This window comes from Microsporum canis, genomic scaffold (genome assembly GCF_000151145.1).
Source record: "Microsporum canis CBS 113480 supercont1.1 genomic scaffold, whole genome shotgun sequence".
Lineage (NCBI taxonomy): Eukaryota > Fungi > Ascomycota > Eurotiomycetes > Onygenales > Arthrodermataceae > Microsporum > Microsporum canis.
In genome coordinates this window covers 955,226-974,789 of record NW_003299169.1, presented here as the reverse complement: position 1 = coordinate 974,789, position 19,564 = coordinate 955,226, and the positions used below count along the sequence as shown (strand labels likewise).

The 19,564-nt window shown below is 48.4% G+C and overlaps 7 protein-coding genes across 7 annotated transcripts; 3 read left to right on the top strand and 4 right to left on the bottom strand.

The window, feature by feature from the left end:
* Positions 1-186: 186 nt before the first annotated feature.
* On the bottom strand, positions 187-2,350 carry MCYG_00355 (conserved hypothetical protein; the record flags this gene model as incomplete). The annotated part of the gene is made up of 4 exons (XM_002850205.1): positions 187-821; positions 887-1,992; positions 2,026-2,158; positions 2,254-2,350. 4 exons carry the CDS (start codon positions 2,348-2,350, stop codon positions 187-189), a joined length of 1,971 nt encoding a protein of 656 aa, XP_002850251.1.
* A 525-nt stretch (positions 2,351-2,875) lies between these two features.
* Positions 2,876-4,891, top strand: MCYG_00354 (crossover junction endonuclease mus81; the record flags this gene model as incomplete). Its single annotated transcript, XM_002850204.1, has 4 exons — positions 2,876-2,973; positions 3,055-3,224; positions 3,268-3,683; positions 3,797-4,891. The coding sequence occupies 4 exons, from the start codon at positions 2,876-2,878 to the stop codon at positions 4,889-4,891; spliced, it is 1,779 nt and encodes a 592-aa protein (XP_002850250.1).
* Positions 4,892-5,344: 453 nt separating this feature from the next.
* MCYG_00353 (copper-sulfate regulated protein 1) lies at positions 5,345-9,133 on the bottom strand (the record flags this gene model as incomplete). The annotated part of the gene is made up of 2 exons (XM_002850203.1): positions 5,345-8,455; positions 8,489-9,133. The coding sequence occupies 2 exons, from the start codon at positions 9,131-9,133 to the stop codon at positions 5,345-5,347; spliced, it is 3,756 nt and encodes a 1,251-aa protein (XP_002850249.1).
* Positions 9,134-9,457: 324 nt separating this feature from the next.
* On the top strand, positions 9,458-10,019 carry MCYG_00352 (uncharacterized protein; the record flags this gene model as incomplete). The annotated part of the gene is made up of 2 exons (XM_002850202.1): positions 9,458-9,705; positions 9,776-10,019. The coding sequence occupies 2 exons, from the start codon at positions 9,458-9,460 to the stop codon at positions 10,017-10,019; spliced, it is 492 nt and encodes a 163-aa protein (XP_002850248.1).
* A 1,540-nt stretch (positions 10,020-11,559) lies between these two features.
* Positions 11,560-14,318, top strand: MCYG_00351 (transcription factor tfiiib complex subunit brf1; the record flags this gene model as incomplete). The annotated part of the gene is made up of 3 exons (XM_002850201.1): positions 11,560-12,007; positions 12,077-12,285; positions 12,342-14,318. The coding sequence occupies 3 exons, from the start codon at positions 11,560-11,562 to the stop codon at positions 14,316-14,318; spliced, it is 2,634 nt and encodes an 877-aa protein (XP_002850247.1).
* A 573-nt stretch (positions 14,319-14,891) lies between these two features.
* On the bottom strand, positions 14,892-16,079 carry MCYG_00350 (conserved hypothetical protein; the record flags this gene model as incomplete). Its single annotated transcript, XM_002850200.1, has 2 exons — positions 14,892-15,745; positions 15,776-16,079. 2 exons carry the CDS (start codon positions 16,041-16,043, stop codon positions 14,892-14,894), a joined length of 1,122 nt encoding a protein of 373 aa, XP_002850246.1.
* Positions 16,080-17,321: 1,242 nt separating this feature from the next.
* Positions 17,322-18,904, bottom strand: MCYG_00349 (DUF250 domain membrane protein; the record flags this gene model as incomplete). Its single annotated transcript, XM_002850199.1, has 5 exons — positions 17,322-17,678; positions 17,746-18,153; positions 18,218-18,435; positions 18,578-18,651; positions 18,735-18,904. 5 exons carry the CDS (start codon positions 18,902-18,904, stop codon positions 17,322-17,324), a joined length of 1,227 nt encoding a protein of 408 aa, XP_002850245.1.
* Positions 18,905-19,564: the final 660 nt, after the last annotated feature.

The following is a 19,564-nucleotide window of genomic DNA, read 5'->3' as shown; positions in this document are numbered from 1 at the left end:
TGGGTTTGAGACCAGGCAGAAGGCCGAGTGTAATCGGCTCATGTCGTTTTGTGTCAGTGATTGCCCCATATCTCGAGGGGAGCGCCAAAAACACCGTATACTTATAGGATATATAAGGGCAGATCGCTTTTCGGGTCGATTTTTAAAGGAGTGTATATTCAACGCTCGGTGTGCCAGAACTGCGAATTAAGTAGCATAAAACCCGTAGCTAGGCATATATGGATCAAGAAAATGTTCATCAAGGTTAAAACCATATGCGCCCACCATATCAGAAATTAACATGTTCGACGGTGTGAAGCTGGCACTACTATCCGTCCCACTGTCGATAATAGTATTGCTCATACTGCTGGTATCCGGAGACGTATTTGCAGCAGAGCGGTTCCACGCTTTGAACCGTTCAAGCATTTTGCCGAGCCCTCTTGAAATGTGGCGAGTCAAGTGCTTTTCCCCTGCACTCGCGCGTGTGATTAGATCAATAATTCTCTCTACCAAGTGCTGTACCCGGCCAGCATCAACGTTCAGGTACCCTGTGTTCCATATAACAGCAACTTTAAGCAAGAAGACAGCGGAGAAGGTAATCATCGTGTGGGTAAAAATGGGAACGCCTACGACAGCATCACGCAAGTCGACCTCTTCTAGCACCAGGTTGAGGGTAGCTATGGCCGAAGCAATGGCTACGTTAGCAGCTTCTTTACGTTCCGGCGAAAACTGCATGTTCGGTGAAATGGCACGAAGTGCTAGAGAATTAAGCTGGAACCTAGCGAAATGGTAATGTAGCACTACGCCCTTTGACGGATACGTTCGGACATAAGGATTATCAACTATGAAGAGAGTTATAGTTAGCACCGATACATAACGGGAGAATGCCAGCTATGTGGGATCTCACGAGATCGAGGTTGCCACAGGATCCTCCACTGCTCGATTGCTCTATTAAACGACCGTAACTGCCCAAAATCAGACTCGGTCAATGCTTGTTCAGTATCCGATCCGTAAATCCGGTATGCCTCCGTTAAAATGACAAACAATGCTACCTGAGCAATGAGTCGAACATCTCCCGGAACGGCAGACGGAGATTGTAGGAAAGTCTCATAATTCTTAATTGCAGCATCTTCGTGTATTGAGGGCGGCCTTCCATATGCGATACTAAAGTGATGTTCGCAGACATAGATCAAGTACCAGAGTTTTGCACGCTCGAACTGATCAGTCTGGCCCCTTGTCATTTTCAAGAAGCTATGGTGCAAGTTAATCTCAGTTGCTATCCGGACTGCTTGTCCGGAAAGCTTCCAACTAAGATCCGGTAGCCAGAATGCACCAATGCATCTTGCTCGAATGTCATCTAGCGTATGATACCGAGATAAAGTGGCCGCACCAATCAGCGAGACGAACTCGTTGTAACACTTGTTAAGGGTATCTGTTCTATTAGGAATATGGAGGGCAGATACTGTTAAAATTGCTGCAGCCAGGAGCGATGACGATCTCCTAACGGAAAGTAGATCCGGATGCACCAAAATTATCCCTCCCCAAAGGAGCTGGTTCAAGGTGCGGCGGAAATATGCAAAAAGCTCCTCGGCCTCATGGAGCGAAATGCAGCCTCTAGAAATAAAATCTTCTTCCATCAATGTTGACTTTGGTTTCCCAACTTGGTTGCTTCTCAGATTTCGGAGCTTTGTGACTTCATATAAGGTGCCCATAGGGGCAGGTACAAGGTCAGGCTCTTCTGGCATTGGTTCCTGAGAATTTTCTCTAGTCATGTCCAGTGACTTCGCAGCGTTCATATCATTAACTCGGATTTCGTTAGGTGCGTGATTTGAGGTAGAACCTAGTTCGGAGGGCGCTCCAGGGGAGTGCGCCAGGTCGAAAGCTGACAGTGTAGGAAACTTGTTCTCGCGGAGAAGATACGATACAGCAGCCTCAAGGCGCTGCATTCTATTAGAGGCCTGGGCCTTCCAGCTACAAAGGAGGATGTCAGTCGAGCTCTTCACAGAGAGATATCTAATTAAATGAAAGGTGTCAGCCTCAACCTACTTAACATCATCATCAACAAATCTCTGCGAGAAGTCATTGGCTACACATTTGGCACCACTTTTGAGGCATTTGGTGCAGCTGGTTTCCCCAGGCTTCACCTCGCACTTGATCTTGTGGCGCTTGCATTCCGCACCTGCAGGAAGTAGTTATTTTAGTATCGACGTCAGGACGAAAAAAAAAAAAAAAAAAAGAAACAATAATGTAGCTTCGCGTGAAAGGAAAACTAACATGCGCGAGCTTTCGATATCTTAGGCGCAACGATCGAATGAGTCGATTCTTCCCCGTTGATCCTTGGAGGGCTAATCGCCTCGTGGGACCGCTTCATCCCTGTCGATTGTGGAAAAGTCGAGAATGATGGCGACACCAAGGTGTGCGTCGCATGAAATCCATGTAATCGCGGGGACAAGTCAGGCTGGAGACGGTGTATGGTGTCCTTTCAGGCACATCGGGAGCTGGTTTGATATCCTGAGGGAACTCTACCCTTTGCGCCAGGGAGAATAATTATGAGCAAGGAGGCAAACTCGGACCCCACAGTTCTTGCAGCTTGGTAGTTTTTCCGCCCCGGTATTCGTCTTTTTTTGCATTCTTCGGCTGTCATTAGGAGGAAGCTGGCTGGAGTATCGAATTGATGGTTTGGCGCTTCTCTGACTGGTCTAGGATGAGCTTTTTCTCTGTCTTCTTTGAAGCGTTTTCGAGCGACTGTCGTCTGTTATGCCGAAACGGGATGTTGGTCATGTGACACCGCGTTCTGTTCGCGTTTTTTGAAAGTTGAAAAAGAAGGAAAAACATTTTGATAAGGAAGAGAACAACATCTGGCAAACACCAAGAACGAGGAAGCAGTGTCGATAGGATGGCAGAGGATAGTTGTGCAAATCCACTGCTGCTGGGCTGGATCAAGAAGTGGCACGATGATGCAGTGGAGAGGAACTTGAAGGGAGCAAGCGTCACGTAGGTTGACGCTATGGATACACCCTCCCTAAGAATGCCTGGAGAAGATGCATCCGATGCTGATATATCTTTCTGTTACAGGTACAAAAGGGCCTATAACTCCCTAAAGGCGTGTCCTTTGGAGTTTAGCCATCCTTCAGAAGCGCAACAGCTTACTGGGCTTGGGCCGAGAATGTGTGATCGTTTGACTGAGAAGCTCAAGGAATACTGTCAAGAGCATGGCCTTCCTATGCCAGAACCACCGCAGAAGGGTAGGTTATATTGCATTGATACTCTACAGGCAGCTAACTTAAGGGGCAGCAGTCAAGAAACGGCCGTCTACCGATGAGCTACCCCAAACCGAGAGCCAGCCTACTAAACGACCAAAGAAAACGAAACCCTACGTTCCAACGTTGCGTTCAGGGCCCTATGCACTTCTGCTAGGGCTTGCTACGCTAGACAAGAACTCGTCAGTAGGCTTGACCAAAGCTCAGCTCATAGAAGTTGCGCAGCCCCACGCAGATGCCTCCTTCACAGCGCCTCCTGATCCAAACAAGTTTCACACCGCGTGGAATTCGATGAAAACCCTCCTTCAGAAAGATCTTGTCTACGAGCGTGGCAGACCACTGAAGAGATACCTTCTCACAGACGAAGGATGGGAAATTGCGAAACAGATACAAAAGACGGTGCGGGGCAATTCACAGGCACCCTCGGATCCGCGGGGCACCATTGTCAGTAATCGTTCCATAACCACCAAATGAAGTAACAAAGTTAACATCCCCAGGATAAATTTATGGACTCTAGAAACGCACAACCGTCACTGACCCGGCCGTCGAATATTCAGACACCTGAATCGCGCCTATCGCATGTGGAAAAATCAACTTTTTCGACAAATGAATCAGTTTCAAACCGTATCCCGCGCGCCTTACGAACAAATGCCAGTGGTTCAAGATTTATCCTCCCACGAGACAGCTTCACAATTGAGCTAGTCCTTGATACTCGGGAAGTTCGTTCTTGGCAGGATCGAGATTACATCTCAAATGGACTGGCCAAACGAGGAGTCACGCCGATGATCCGTGCTCTAGAGATTGGAGATATCAATTGGGTTGCAAAATGCAAGGACCCTAACTTCCTTGCACAATATGGTGAACAAGGAGATGAGGTGGTCCTAGACTGGATCGTCGAAAGAAAGCGGCTCTCCGATCTACTTTCCAGTATAAAAGACGGTCGCTTCCACGAACAAAAATTCCGCCTTCGTCGCTCGGGAATTAAAAATGTAATATACCTAGTGGAACTTATGACTCTTACGAATGCAAATATTGCAAGCATAAATCGCGATATGGCCGCAATCACATCGGCAATAGCCTCGACGCAGGTCGTCAATGGTTATTTCGTCAAGCAAACAAACAGCCTTGATGAGTCGATTCGATACCTTGCCAGAATGACCAAGTTGCTCCGCGAAATGTATATAGGCTCAGACTACAGTACCCCAGTCAAGCCTATAGAAGTCACGCCAACCTCGTGCATTGAATCACAGAATACATACCTTCTGCAGCTGGAGCAGCTCCGCGCTGAGGAACAGCAAAGGCTCAAGGCGTCATCCACCCCAGGTGCTTTAGAAACCACCTATACCCTAACTTACAACACGTTCTCAGCTCTGTCATCTAAGTCAGACATGCTTACATTGCGCGATATCTTCCTGAAGATGCTCATGTGCACTCGTGGCATAACGGGAGACAAAGCCTTGGAGATCCAAAGACGATGGCGTACGCCCCGGGAATTTGTAAAGGCGTTTGAACGAGTTGGTCCACGAGGACCGGATGGTAAACCCTCTCCTGCCCAGGATGACTTGGTCGCATCAGAGTTGAGCGGCCTAGTTGGGCGAAAGAAGATCGGGAAGACATTGAGCAAAAAGATCGCAGAGGTTTGGGCACCATGAACTTAACGACTATTATGACTGCATTTCATTTATTCCCCTTTTTTTAGGAACATATTCCCTTTTAGGTAGCATTTATCCGGCTTTGGTGTCTAGGAGTTCACTTATACCCATGGGTTTTATAATTCATAGAGAGAAGTTACACCACTGCATGATAAAATGAATTATTCACCTGGTTTACTATCTTCATCTATTTTATCCAGTTATCTTTTCAGCACGTTATTAGCTATCATGTCTGTAATAACACTCACCATCCCGAATCATATAGAAGTCACCAACCCCCTCTCTAAGCAACTATCGCAGCTTCAGCTTGTCCTAGACTGCAACCCTTTTTTCCAAGATTCTAGAAATAATTACATATTAAACTCAGCTAAGACGAAGCCATTGAGGGTAATTTTAATAATATTAGAAAACCTGCTGAATTCCCTGGGTGCCTGTAACTAAACCTGATTTCTTCTATCGATTTGCCTTCCTTAGCAATCTCCGAATCCCAGCCGTAAATTCCACCCTCAGAGCTAAGCTACTACAAACAACCGAGACGCTACTTAAAGCCATAGCGAGTGCGGCCCAAACAGGATCCAATCTCCAATGACGGTTCACAATCATCCCGTCACGTACTGTATGTCCGCTAACGATCGGATAGAAGACGCCAGCGGCAACCGGGATGAGAGACACATTATATATCGCAGCCCAGAGAAAATTCCACCTCACGCGATTGAAAACTCGACGACTTAGTTTGCAGAGATCAAGAATGGTGTTTAAATCGGAGTTGAGAAGAATGAATCCTGCAGTATTCACGGCAACATCAGATCCTGATGCCATGGCGATGCTGACGTCTGCAGCTGCAAGGGCAGGGGAATCGTTGGTACCGTCACCAACGAAAGTGACGATATTCCTCTTATTTTTGCTTTTTGAATTTGTGGATGAAGCCTGCGCTCTGATTCCTAGTTCATTGTTCTGTATCTTTTTGATATATTCTGCTTTCTGTGACGGAAGAACATTAGCCATGACATTTGACCTAGGAATTCCAAGCACAGAGGCTACAGCATGAGCCGTTATTTCATTGTCTCCAGTACACATATGCACATCAATATTTCTAGCTTGGAGCTGGGAGACCACTTGTGCGGCTTCATGACGAAGAGGATCCGACGTTGCAAAGATTATGGCGGGAACAAACTTTGCAGAATCATTCGCTTTGCGAATAGAAAGGATCGCAGATGATTTGCCGGCAGAGTGATACCGAGACAGTATGCTCGGCAAGAAATATATATCCGGGTCTTCTCTGCCCAAAAGTTCGACGAGACGCTGGTTGCCTATCGATGCTTCGTACTCAAGACCTTCGTCGCTACCATTAAGATGGACTGTGAACACTCCTTTCATACCATGACCCGGGATTTCTTCAACAGAAGCCTCTTTGATAGTGGCCGAGCTTCTCTCAGTACAGAACTCGACTATAGCACGGGCAATTGGATGGGTGCTGCTTTCTTCTAGTGCTTTTCCTAAGGCCCATGCGATCTCACGATCTCGCTCATCGGTAACTAAGACTTCATGGTCAGAAACCCGAAGGGCACCGCCTTCGGTAAGGGTGCCCGTCTTGTCAAAAACAATGGAGTCCAATCGGCTTGCTTCTTGGAACGCCTCTCCTCCGCCTCTCACAAGAATTCCACGCTTCGCAGCGAGTCCACCACCGACAAATAGGGCTGTGGGGGCAGCGAGTGCAAGTCCACAGGGGCATGCCACAACAAAGACGGCGATAGCAAACTGCAAGCTCCAGAAAGGCCAACCGCCTTGTTCTGAGTCCAGGTAATCGGGAGGAAGCACACCTGATTGCCCCAAACTAAGCCAGATAACGAACGTTAAGATGGCAATCAGAGTGATCGTAGGCACAAAGTATCCAGTTATAGCATCCGCAATGCGTTCAACTGGAGCTCTTTTTGCCTGTCCCTCTCGTACGACAGCAACGATTTGATCAAGCATAGATGTACTTCCCAGATCAGTAATCTGAATTGAAACAGGCCGTCCGACATTGACTGAACCAGAGAAAACCTTGTCGCCTTTAGATTTTGTGACAGGCATTGATTCTCCCGTAAGAGAACTTTCGTCAAATTTGTAAGAGTCAGTTCCAGTTATGATACCGTCGGCAGGAGGGGATCCTCCATGGGGAATCACAACAACATCGCCAAGTTCTAGCAAATCAACAACTATACGCTGAATAGTGCTATTATTTGGGTCAACCTGGTCAGAGGGAATGTGGTCAAGAACCAGAATAGCATCGGAGGGGCGAAGCTTGCCCAGCATAGCAACGGCATCTCCAGTTTTTGCCTTACTATATGCCTCAAGGGCACGACCAACCAATATGAAAAGCGTCAGGAAGACGACCGTATCGAAATAGGTAACTATATCTCCAGACCCGTGTTCATCAGCAGGGATGCGTGATTTCAAAATAAGAACAGCCAATGAAGCAAAATAGGCAACCATTGTTCCGGCGGAGATAAGCATGTTCATGCTACCGAAGCGGTAGAATCGCCTGAGGATAGGCACACGACTCCCTGGTCTCCATAGAGCGCGGATTTCTTTGAATGCACGAGCGTGAAACACATCTGTGCCAAAAAACATAACAGGGGTGGTAAGAATGAAAAGCGCCCACTCCGCACGAGAGACAGATCCTACCCACATCGGCTCCTCAAGATATTTCCGGATACTGTTTGACTTTGGGACTAAAGACATCCAGAGTATACCGATGAGGAATTCTGGGATAGCCACAATGAAAGTAAACAGGAGGCGGACGAGCAGCCGCCTTTGTTCATGCATCTGCATGGCCTTAGAGCGGTCCTCGATTGTAGGGGGGTGATAGACTGTTGTTTTGAAAACTTCATTTGCGGCATCGATGGTAGAAAGGATATTTCGTATAGTCATGGACGGAGAGTTTGGAGTATAGGAGAGGGTGAGGACCGGGTCTTGTAAGGTGAGTTCATTGTCAATGGTCACAGCTCCGTCTGAGATTCCTTTAAGAGCATCCACAACCTTTTGAGGGCAATGTGGACAGAACATCCCATCTATCTTGACCTGAATAGTTCTCCTTTTTGCTCCCTCTTCGGAAGCAGGGGAGTCATCAGCCAGTGAACCACAGTCAACGATTGTAGCTTCAAAACCCAAGTCTTCTATTCTGGTGACGATATCATTAAGATTTTCTTTGCCTTGGAACTCTACCCTCCCCGAGTTCCCCAGTAGATGTATCGTGGCATTGGTAATATATGGACAAGCATCAAGTGCTCTGGTAACAGACCCGACGCAAGAGCTACAGGTCATGCCCTTGATGCTCACATTTGCGACGTAAGCATCCTTGAGAGGGCCCTGTTGGAGCGAAACTTTTTCAACAGACGCCTCGAATCCAATATCCTTAACCTGGCGGATAACCTTGTCGATATTTTCCTTGGGGCCTTGAAACAACACTTCAGCACTGTTTGTGATAAGACTGACTGTAGCTGAAACAACATGGCTTGAGGATTGTATTTCAGCCGTGACAGCGTTGGCACAAGAAGCGCAGGTCATTCCACCAATGCTCAGCTGGGCCAGAAATATATCATCACATGTATCTACCGGGTCTTTTGCAAGCACCACTGGAGCCACGGCTGATCGAGACACTGGCCCGGGTAACTGCGGAGTTGGTGTTCGCTTTGGTGTCTCTATATGGCTCTCTTGACTTGGATGAGGAACTCCCAACCGGTCCCCTTTATGGCCCAAGTTAGACCCAGCTTCATATTCCTGTCTGCAGACCAGGCAGTTTGCGATATGGTGTGATTTCCGCGTATCTGGGGACGCAGAGCGCAACCTTCCCAAGATCTTTCGGGATCGAGGAGAGTTCAAGAGGCCAGACTCCGGCCACGGACTGCCCACTGACGAAGAGGTATCCAAATCACCGACTTTGACTCCGGATTGGTTGTAAGTGTCGGCATGGTATACTTCGAACGCGGCGTCGGAGAGCGCCTTTACAAGATCGGATGTGGTTGTCTCAGAGCCGTGGTGGACTGTCACTTCGTGTGCAAGGATGGAAATCTCGATGTCATTAATATGAGGGAGAACATGTAGGACTTCCTTAGCGTAGGCCACACAGGAGGAACAATGTATGTTATTGACAAGCAGGGTCGTCTTCAGGCCTTCTGTGGGTATATTTATCCGAGGGACCTGCATCTTAGGAGAGCCAGAGCGGCAGCACGAAGATGCAGTCTTGCTGGTGTCTGCCATGCTGTCAGAGAAGCCCTGAGAAACTTCAACGGTGATAAAGAGGCAGCTGCAACCAATTTGAGCAGAGGGATCAAGTAGTATCCTGTGTATCTACCACTCCTTGAGGGTGTATATCAGCCTATTCAAAGAAGCATCTGCCAGAGGAGAGGTATCTCTTCAGGATATATCTTGCCGGAAAAAAAAGTCCATGGAAGATGCCAGAAGAGAAAAATATCAGCTTGATAATCAGCAGCCATCGCAGTATTTAAGTCCATTTCGACGGTAGGCCAGAAATCTACTTTTTTCGGCCTCTTTAAACGAGGGCAGAGGGAAACGGAGCCTGCCATGGCGACTGGAGAACTGGATACGATGCAAAAATACGCCGGCTGCACAAATCGCGCGGCTTTGAATGGAGCGGTAGAAGAGGGCCCCAAGGGTCTAGCAACAGATGCCACCCATCGTGGATCCAATAGAGCCCTAGAGAAGCCGTTTAGAAGATGCGAAGAGAGCTGCAGGATCCAGGATGTCCCTCTTGACTCGCAGAGTCCAAACGTTGATGGTACCGAAATGAACCAACTTGCTGGACCAAAGAAGTCACTTTGAAGTCGCTTTTGGCGTGATGATGCGAGAAAAGATACCATAAAGATACTTTTGAGCCGCTAGTGGACGTTTCGACTTTGAAGATGGGATAATAATACGAGAATTTCCTACGCAGAACACATCACACAGTTTTATATATATCCTGCAAGTTGCAGTACCCAGTGCACCCTCCGAGATGCTGCCAGCCACGGCTTCTTCTCACCCGGGATTCGGAGTCTTTCTTCACGAGGATTTTGCCGTCTACTTGCTAGAGCACACCGATAAGTCTCGTCTCGTCCACACTGACATGGGTGTTTTGGCCCTATAAACTGGTCTGACTGACAGCGTTAAAGCGACCATATCTGGTCCATCAGCGGGACGAGAGGCCTGTCTTCACCTATTTTCCGTATACTATGTACTCGCTGCAGTCTGCCATGAGACTTCCGGGGAGATCGGGAAAAATATAACCAGCTGCATCGTCATCACCACGCATCCACGGCCCTCAGCGCTGGACAAATCATGCATTCTCACTATGCGATGACACCCCTCAATCCCGGTGCCTACTTCTCTCCTGCCGCTCGAGGCTGGTCCCAATATCCTCTTCGGTGTCTTCAACTCTCGGGATATGGAAGCTCCGAGTTATCAAGACGCCACCCGTGCTTAGTTATATCCATCCCGCGAGCCAAGATATACATTGCTTTCCTCAAAAAAAAAAAAACTTGCAGGAAACGAGTTACATCTGAGATCTCACTAGGGAATCCTTCAGGGAGTGTCCACTCAATTATATATCTTTGACGGACGAAATATATGGCTACTGCATGCTATCTACCGAGTCAGTATTCCAGGAATATAAAAGTACTTTTTTGCTCTTCTCACCAACCCGTATTATGGATGTCCTTGTCATCATCAACACCTTGCTCTGTGCGTCATATAACGTCAACGGGATCTCTGGAGAGTAGGCAGTGTGACATCAACGTTCCACGAGCTGTATAGGAATGCGTACTAGGAGCCTGTCTGCATTCTGTTATTGCGAGAAATGGGAACATGTCACAAAGCTTATCCCTTAATGAACTCATGCGTATGGCTGTGTAATTCCCTATGCAACATAGGATCGAGTATAGGCACTGCATAGAGGGATAGAGAGGACTCACTACAGCGTCTACTGTAAGTTTATATAGCCCAGGGCGTCCAGACCTCCTTGGTGTCTTATTCTACATGCTCAGCCCAACAACACTCTATCTGCAACGCCATCCTAGTATCCATTCCTCCATTCCTTATAGATGAAGCCGCTCCAAGATGGATACATACATATATATTATATATCTTGATAAAAAAAAAACTGTTGTCGGCGGATTCGAACCTGGGTGGCCATGACTTCCCGATCGGGCTTAGCACCGCCTGTCTTTCTCCGCCACAAAAAGGAAGAAAAAGAGACACCACGTGACCAGGTGAGTCAAGCCGCTGCACCACGAGAGGCGAGCCGGTCGAGGCGGCGAGGCGGAAGAAGCTCGCCGCCGACCTTGCGCATTCCTCTGGCTTGCATGTTAATATATAACTTACGGAGGAGCTGCTGATATTAGCGAAGAATCACGGCCTATTTCTCCCCTCTGCTGAGAGAGTGCCTGCTCCCCTATTAGCCGCTGGTGAGGGGTGTCCTGCAGGATTGTTCCGTCTTATAGTTAGGTGAGCTCAACACAAAAGATACCTCCGCTCCCTTCTACCTCTTCCAGACCTTTCTCATGCTTATTACGGTGAACGGAGTATGAACTGACATAGTCTCCAGGCAAACCTGAGCCTTCTCTATAAGTTCCCAGAGAGAGAGAGAGAGAGAGAGAGCTATATATAATATTCAAACATCTTTTGTCCTGATGGTCGGCGTTAAGCCAACTCCCCGTCTCCCTCCGCCAGGGAAGGCCGGGATTCGACGACCTCCAGTCGAGCGCCTGGCAAGCTTGAAAAGACCTAATCCTACTCCGATCCGTCGACCGCAGTCAATACATGTCCCCCAGAATCAGCAGCAGCAGCAGCAGCAAAAGTCGAACACTACAGTCCCCCCTAAAACGTCGAAGTGTCCAAACCCCAGCTGTCCAGATCCAAATATAGTAGAAGACGATGGGCAGAAGGTTTGTGCTGGGTGTGGTACCGTCATCAGCGAGTCCAATATCGTGTCTGAAGTCACATTCGGCGAAGCTTCATCCGGAGCTGCCATTGTTCAGGGTACCTTTGTCGGTGCGGACCAGAGTCACGGACGCAGCTTCGGGCCAGGATTCCAACGGGGCGGAAGAATAGAAAGCAGAGAGATTACAGAGCAGAATGGTAAGCCGTGTTTATTTTGTATTTTTTTCCCCTCCTAATATGGGCTTCTCTTACTGACATACTATATAGGAAATCGATACATTGCACAGCTCTCACGGGCCCTAAACATCCCGGAGAGTGCCTCCAAGGCCGGAGGACAGGTTTTTAAGCTTGCGGTCGGATTGAATTTCATCCAGGGGCGTCGGACGAAGACAGTGGCTGCAGTTGCTCTGTACATTGCCTGTCGACGTCAGGATGGAAACACAGTCATGTTGATCGATTTTGCCGATGTACTCATGGTAAGCACGAAATTCTCCATCTTCAAATGCCGTTTTCATAGCTAACAGTGAGGTAGATCAATGTCTTCAAACTTGGTAGGGCATATAAAGCGCTACTTGACGAGTTGAGGCTAGGAGGGAACCATTTCATCATGAATCCAATCGATCCAGAGAGCCTGATTTACCGTTTTTCGAAACAACTAGAATTCGGCCCTGCCATGATGCAGGTTGCCAGTGAGGCAGTCCGGATTGTCCAGAGAATGAACCGCGACTGGATGATCACTGGTAGACGGCCCGCTGGCATCTGTGGTGCCGCTCTCATCCTCGCTGCACGAATGAACAACTTCCGCCGTACCGTTCGTGAAGTAGTCTATGTCGTCAAGGTGACAGAGCTGACCATTCACCAACGACTAAACGAGTTCAAGGCGACAGAAAGCGGTGGTTTGACCGTTGATGAGTTTCGCTCAGTTCAATTGGAGACCTGCCATGACCCGCCGTCATTCTCTCACTCCAAGGACAAAAAGGCGGCGGTACAAGGTAAAAAACGAAAAGCGACCGAAATAGAAGGCGGAGCTGATGCAGGACATGATACACCGCCTGTCCAAGCGGAGGCTTCCACAGCCCATAAACAAGTTTCTACCCGGGTTGATGCAGACGGGTTTGCCATACCTGAAATCCCGATTGACCCAGCTTTGCTGGCATCCGGCAAGAACAATGAATCGTCTGGTAATTCAGGCATAGTTGAAGAGCCCGATCTGAACAGTAATGGGAAACGTATCCGGCCCAAGGGTAGTAAAAGCGCTCCTTACCCCGAACCGACAGAATCCGAGCTGGCCTCGGAATCTGCTTTAGAAGACGAAATGACAGCCCTTCTATCTTCAAATTCTGATCTGGTCGCCAGTACCACTAAGCCAGAGGCGACGGCAACTAATACCGAAACAACTAAATCGACCACTACTACCGATGGTAACAACGAAAGCGACCGGGTTGTCGAGCCTAGCGCAGATACGGATACTGCCTCTACAACACCGTCCAAACCTCAACAACCCGTATCCTCAGATGCTGAAATTAATCCTCTGGAATTTGACGATGACCCAGAAGTCCAATTCTGCCTGCTCTCTCCTGCTGAAGTAGAGATCAAGGAACGTATCTGGGTTCACGAAAATAAAGACTATTTACGTACCCAGCAAGCAAAAGCACTCCGAAAAGCCCTTGCCGAGGCTGGATCAGATGCCTCAAGACCGGGTGGCCATCGACCTCGAAAACGCCGCAAAGGCCGAATGGGAGACGTCACTTATCTATCAGGCGAAGGAAAGAATGCGGACGGCGAATCCGTGGCTGGATCCCGCGCCTCGACACCAGCAGAAGCAACAAGGCTCATGCTTGAGAGACGCGGGTTCAGCAAAAAAATCAACTACCAGCTCTTCGAGCAAATGTACGGCGATGATGACGAGGCCGCAAACGAAGAAGGCGGAAATATCATCACAGCCAAGAAGAAAGATAACAGCGAAAGCGAAAATGGTCGACGAAGTAGAAGCCGAAGTGTCAGCGTCAGCCGAAGCGTTCGCGGCTCAAGCACGGTCTCTGAACGAGGTATATTCGGTGGACGAGCGTCGGGGAACAGATCGAAATTACTGAAACCGATTCGAACCCCGGTTACATCTACAATGAAGAAATCTGCCGCTCCAGCCGCGATACCAGCCTCGACCGGTGCGGCTAACAAGACTAGTAGTGAGCCCACGGACGCTGCGGCAGATACGGAACCGACACCAAAGAAAACACAACCGCCGACATCTATAGCTCCAAGGGTGACTAAACCGGTAGAACAGGCCTCCGCGCCAGAGAAGGCTACGGACCCCAGTGAGGAGATTCTGGGTTACTTACCTGATGCCGAAGAGGATGAGTTACCGCCTGGAACAGCAGATGTCGATGAGGAGGATGACGAAGAGGAGGAGGAGGAAGAAGAGGAAGAGGATGATGGTGTTGAGGCTGCTTTCGCTGGGAACTATTATGACGAGGGCAGCGAGGGAGGGTATGATGACGATTATTTCTAATGGAACAAGCCATACATCCTCATATATGAAATATATATTGATGCATTTCCACTGTTTGTACGTTAACTTACTTAGCTGTTGATCAGCTTAATATGTTAAAAGAAACAAAACCATATCTAATCCTTCTAGTGAAGCCATCAAAATTAGATTAAACGATCAGAAAGAGAGAAAAGGCATTATTTTCAAACTTGGATAATTTTATTTTTTTATTTTATTTTTTCCCTTAAGAATATTTCATTTGTAACTGTGATGGCTCTTTGATGAGCTGGATAAAGAGCAGCAGGCAAAGCGTCGATAATTGAACTGGTCGATGATAGAGCAGAAGATAAGTCGGAAAATAGGAGAGAAAAAAATACAGCACTTAAAAGGTAAAAGAAAATAAATAGAATAGATAAAACACCGAGATGCACGTAAATGAATAAGAAATAAAAAAAAGTGACAAAAGAAACCAGCTTCATCACCTTACGTACGTTCCTCGCCGGTCCAGTTAGTCGGTTAGTCGGTCCGCATTATCGTCGATCGTGTCGTTCGAATGGCGTCCATCTCTGGGTAGTCTTCGAGTTGTTGTCGGTACTAGTCGATTTCCATCTGAATGTCCGTCCCGGTTGTGGTTCCTACCATTCCCATCGCACATCCGTTCATGCCTTCGGCACCAATCAGAACTCCCTTATCTTCCACTTGGCGCTCTGGCGTCTTTTCTGCTGCCTTTAGCACCTCTGAGCCAGCTTCAAAGATGATGGGTGAAGATTGTAGGTTTCGAATAGAAGATTGCCAGTCTCTGCCAATCAGCTGGCCTTCAGTGAGGTTGTCGTCAAAGAGGTAGAAATGTCGTTGTGTTGCCTTGTCATGTTGACCAGTGGGAAGGGCCGAAACAAGATAGACGTTTAGGCCACGGTGTTTGAGCATGATTTGGGCATCGCGTAGGTATGCAGCGAAGTGGTTGTTGATGTACTTCTCCCATCCACGAATGGCAGCAACCATGTCCTTATCATCATTGGCCATGCGTTGCCAGCTGATCCCTAATAGGCGAGTTGCGTCGTCAACATGTGGCATTTCGAGGCCCTTGGAGGATGAAGAGCCACAGACGTCGTTGGCACTTGATTGGAGTTTATGGGCGATTGACAAGGCGGTTATGTCGTCGTATCCGGAAGCGGTAGCGTCGAGTCGTTGGGTCTTTCTACTAGGTAGTGCTTTGGCGTGTTCTGAACTGATGTTCGAGGTGACAGGGGCAGAGATTCGGTTGCTTGTGGCTCTCTCCTCTGCCTTCTCTTCGTACCAGGTTCCTGTCTGGCTGGATGCTGAGACCGCAAGGCCTGTTTTGGGGTTGATTAGGACCATGCCTTCGCCGTAGATGGGTTCTTCTTCAGGCACAGCGGGTGGAGTTGGAGCCTTTTGGACGGCAGAAAAGCTACCGTAGCTGTCGTTACCTAGGTCAAATTCGTCCCGTGACCGTTTACGTGACGGTGCTGCAGCATTGGAACTTTGGTTGGAAGAGGAGGGCGTCAGCCAAGATGCCTGGCGGCCGGTGAAGGACTTGGTATGGTCTGATGGGATGCCGTCTGCACGAGCAGAAGCGTGATGGGAAAAGCGAGAACCGCCGGAATGGGCAAACGAATGGTTCATCGAGTCGGTAAGGGTAAGCTGGTTAGCCTGGTGAAGCTGAGATGGCGGAGGTAAGGCGACGGTTGGTCCGTTGAAGTAGTTGTTGTAGAGAGATGGACCCATGGTTGATCTAGATAGAGAAGAAGACGAGAGTGTTAAGTATAAAACGAATGCCGGAGAGACAACTGTTTGACAATGTTATATATATATGAATCTGTAAGAGTAAGAGATATGTTTGTCTTGATTCTTCTTTTTGATATCCAGCTGGATACCAGGCCAACAAAAAGAATCACTTGGAGAGTGAGGAAGAGGATGCGGGACGGCCGGGGAGGAGGGAGCAGAGTGATAATAGTAACAAGAGACAAGTATGTCTAAAGGTAAGCCGGTGGCAGAGGCAAGCCTGCACAGATCGAGTATCAAAAGGCTGTTGGGCTGTTGGGAGGTTTTGTTAAGGGTTGAAGCAAGAGAATGTTTTTTGGTGGTTTTGGAGAAGAAGAAGAAGAAGCTGAAAGTTGGGAAGGAAAAGAAAGAGAAAAAGAAGGGCAGGTTAAGCTTAGTCAGCAGTAGCCTTGCAAGGGCCACCCCAGATGTGGAAGGAGAGCTACCTCGGTGGTACCTTCCATGCGCGGCATCAGACCCGCAGAAGGCAGGTACCGCCCCGGTTGTCTTGGCCAGCCAATAATATAACGTCCTCGTGAGCTTATACAGTGCCAAGTCCGGAGCAGTGACCAATTATAGAACTGGATCTTGCGGGCCAAGATGTTGCACAAGACTGTTGCTAGCCTAAAAGGGGAAAGCCGATGGGCGATCTCTTATTCATCAAGCGGGATCTCGCGGAAAGTCTACGCGCTTAGTCAGAGAATTAGTCATCCAGAAATACTTGCCATGTTTAGCGACTTAAGGAAAGAACTTGTTTTGTTGTTCCGTACATGCGAAGGGGAAAAAGTACATACAGTAGAAAGAAAAGGCAGCAGGGAAGAGAGAATCTTCCAACATTTGAAAAAGGAAGAAAGAAAGGGCAATGAGGGGAAGGCAGATCGGCCTTCTTGTCTAAATGAAAAGGGACATGATTAAAGCGTTTGTTGTAGAAGAGTACAAACAAGGGGGAGAGAAAGAAGCAGAAGCAGAAAGTAGAGGAAAGTAGAGTCACAATGAATAAAAACGAGCTTTATATTCCCTCGCAGTGTCTAGAAGCCTTGGTGTTCCCTTTTGTGCATGTCATACCATAAATCAAACAGTGCAATAAAACAAGTTGTGATGGTTCATCCTGTCGGTTTTTGGTGATGAGAAATTAGTTCATAAATGCGAGCTTGAAAGGCCATGATTGGTTGTGCCTTTCAGTTTTCGGTTGTTTTTTTTTTCTTTTCTTTTATCCAGGGTGTCAAGGTCTTTCGCAGGCTTTTACTGGCCCTGTACCTTGCCCGGAAGCATGCCTTTGACCAGTTTCGGGTCAACGGTGCCTCCAAAATGGAACATGAGAATGACGATGACGACCACGCCCATTCCGATAAGGATGAGGCGGCTCCTGGCCGGGTGTGTGGCGGAGTACTCCGCCCATTGGCGTAAGCCTTGGTTGGTATACTCTTTCATCTTTTCGACACCAAGCTTGTAGTAGATCAGTCCACCTAGCGCGATGGTGTAGCCGAAGAGCTGGAGGGGAGTGACGGGAGTGTTCCACCAGAAAGCAGAGATAGTGACAAGGAGAATATCCTTGAGGACACCGCAGAGGGTCAAGACGAGAGAGGAGGTTTTGCCAATCTGGAGGACGTCACATTAGCGTTAAGCAGGCAAGGAGCAGGGTATACTGGGAGATAAGAATACGTACCAGGAAAACAACAGAGACGTTCAGGAGGAACGCAACCATGGCGTTGGCCAAGAGGGTGATCACACCAGCCTTGTAGATGTGGTCCATTGTCAAGTCGGGCACCTCCATGAACAGGGCCACAATGCCGTTCATGACAGCACAGACAGGGGCAAAGTAGTACAGCGAGACCAAGGGGTCCATCTTGTACTCGGCAGCACTGAGCAGCTGCTGCACCATGACGAGACGAGTAGCTTCGAACACGATACCGGCGATCTGGAAGATGAAGCCGACCATGACGAAGTGAATCTCACCGAACGAAGCAATCACAACACCGATAACTATGAAGGAGACGTTCATGAGTACTTTCATGTTAGGCGGGGAGATGCTGAGCGCCCAGGTGACGAGGAGAACTGCAACGGGGGTAGTGGCCTATGCAAGATTTTTAATACATCTCTTGTTGAGCCATTCTATACGCTGAGAAGAGTTATTCTACCTTGAGCATTTGGATGAAAGCAACGCTGAGGTAGAGGTATGTCTTGTTTCCACAGATCAAGCTCAGACTGAAGAAGAATCCGATTGGGACGATGGCGCGAAGGTAGACGCGGCCGGTCATCTTGACCTTCTTGCGTCCATCGAGGAGGTTGGTGGTGCGTGCTAGGACCTGGGTCATGAAGGCCGCAAACGCCAGATGCCATGTTGTCAGAATGACAGCTGTCAGAACGGTCAGGATATGTACTTTTAAAAAAATCAATTGGAGATCATTTGAGGGGAGACGTACGGAATGCTACAGTCGGAAGAAACCCACGGTTAGCTGAGGCCACCTAGACGAATGACAGTACGGAGAGCAACTCACGGAACTTGTTCTGCTTCTTATCAAGCAGGTCCTTGTTAAAGAGGATAACACTCGAACTAAGAGTGATCCAAGCACTGTATATATATAAATTCTTTGTATCAGCGGTCCGACGCCCCAGGAGAAGAAGGATGGTCTCCACGATGATGTCTCAACTCACATCACATAGAAAGCCGGATGGAGCGATGGCTTTGGCGGTTCACTCTTTGCCGCCGCTGGATTGACGGTAGGCAACGTCTGGCTGTCGTCCTTTCTATCCTCCATCTCCATGGCCATGGCCGGACCAGGCTGTATCTCGCCGGACGTCCTGGCCTTCTCTTGCTCGCCCATCTTCTGCACGGCACTCGACAGCGAATGGGCCTGTAATGCGACGAAGCGATGAAAGTCGAACGGCCGCGACCGCAACAAGTTGCTCTGACCAAACGCGTTGGACGCCAGGGCAGGTTCAGTGTTGGAAAGGCGTTTCGACGTGGTTCTTGATATTCAGGCAGATATTCGAAGATGAAACCAAACCGGAGAATAAAGCAAGCTTCCTGAGGTCAAGACCAGGGGGACAGACCTTCTCTTCCCCGACGCTGGACGACAGAAGATGTTTCTTGTAAAGGGGCTGAGATAGTAATAATTAAAAAGAAAGAAAAAAGAAAAAAAAAAAGAACTCAAGGGGTGTACGCAAGCCCGCTTATTAAGGGTGGAAGCTAAGTAAGCAGCCGCGTTTAGCTAACTTAGTTTATTCTTAACTACAACGCAGCAAGATGAGAGAAACAGACGGCGATGTGGCCTCAAAACACGACGCCCTACGGTCTTATTCACTGGCTGTATCGATATCAAGGAGCGATATAGGTCCAGCTTAGCTAGACGGCTGTCATCTGACAGCATCAGCATCTCGACGCGTCAGGACGGCCAGCCAGCAACACGACCGCTATGAATACGTGTATTAAGATGGAGGGCTGGTCGCAGACTCTGTGTACCTCGAAGGCATATCTTACTCGA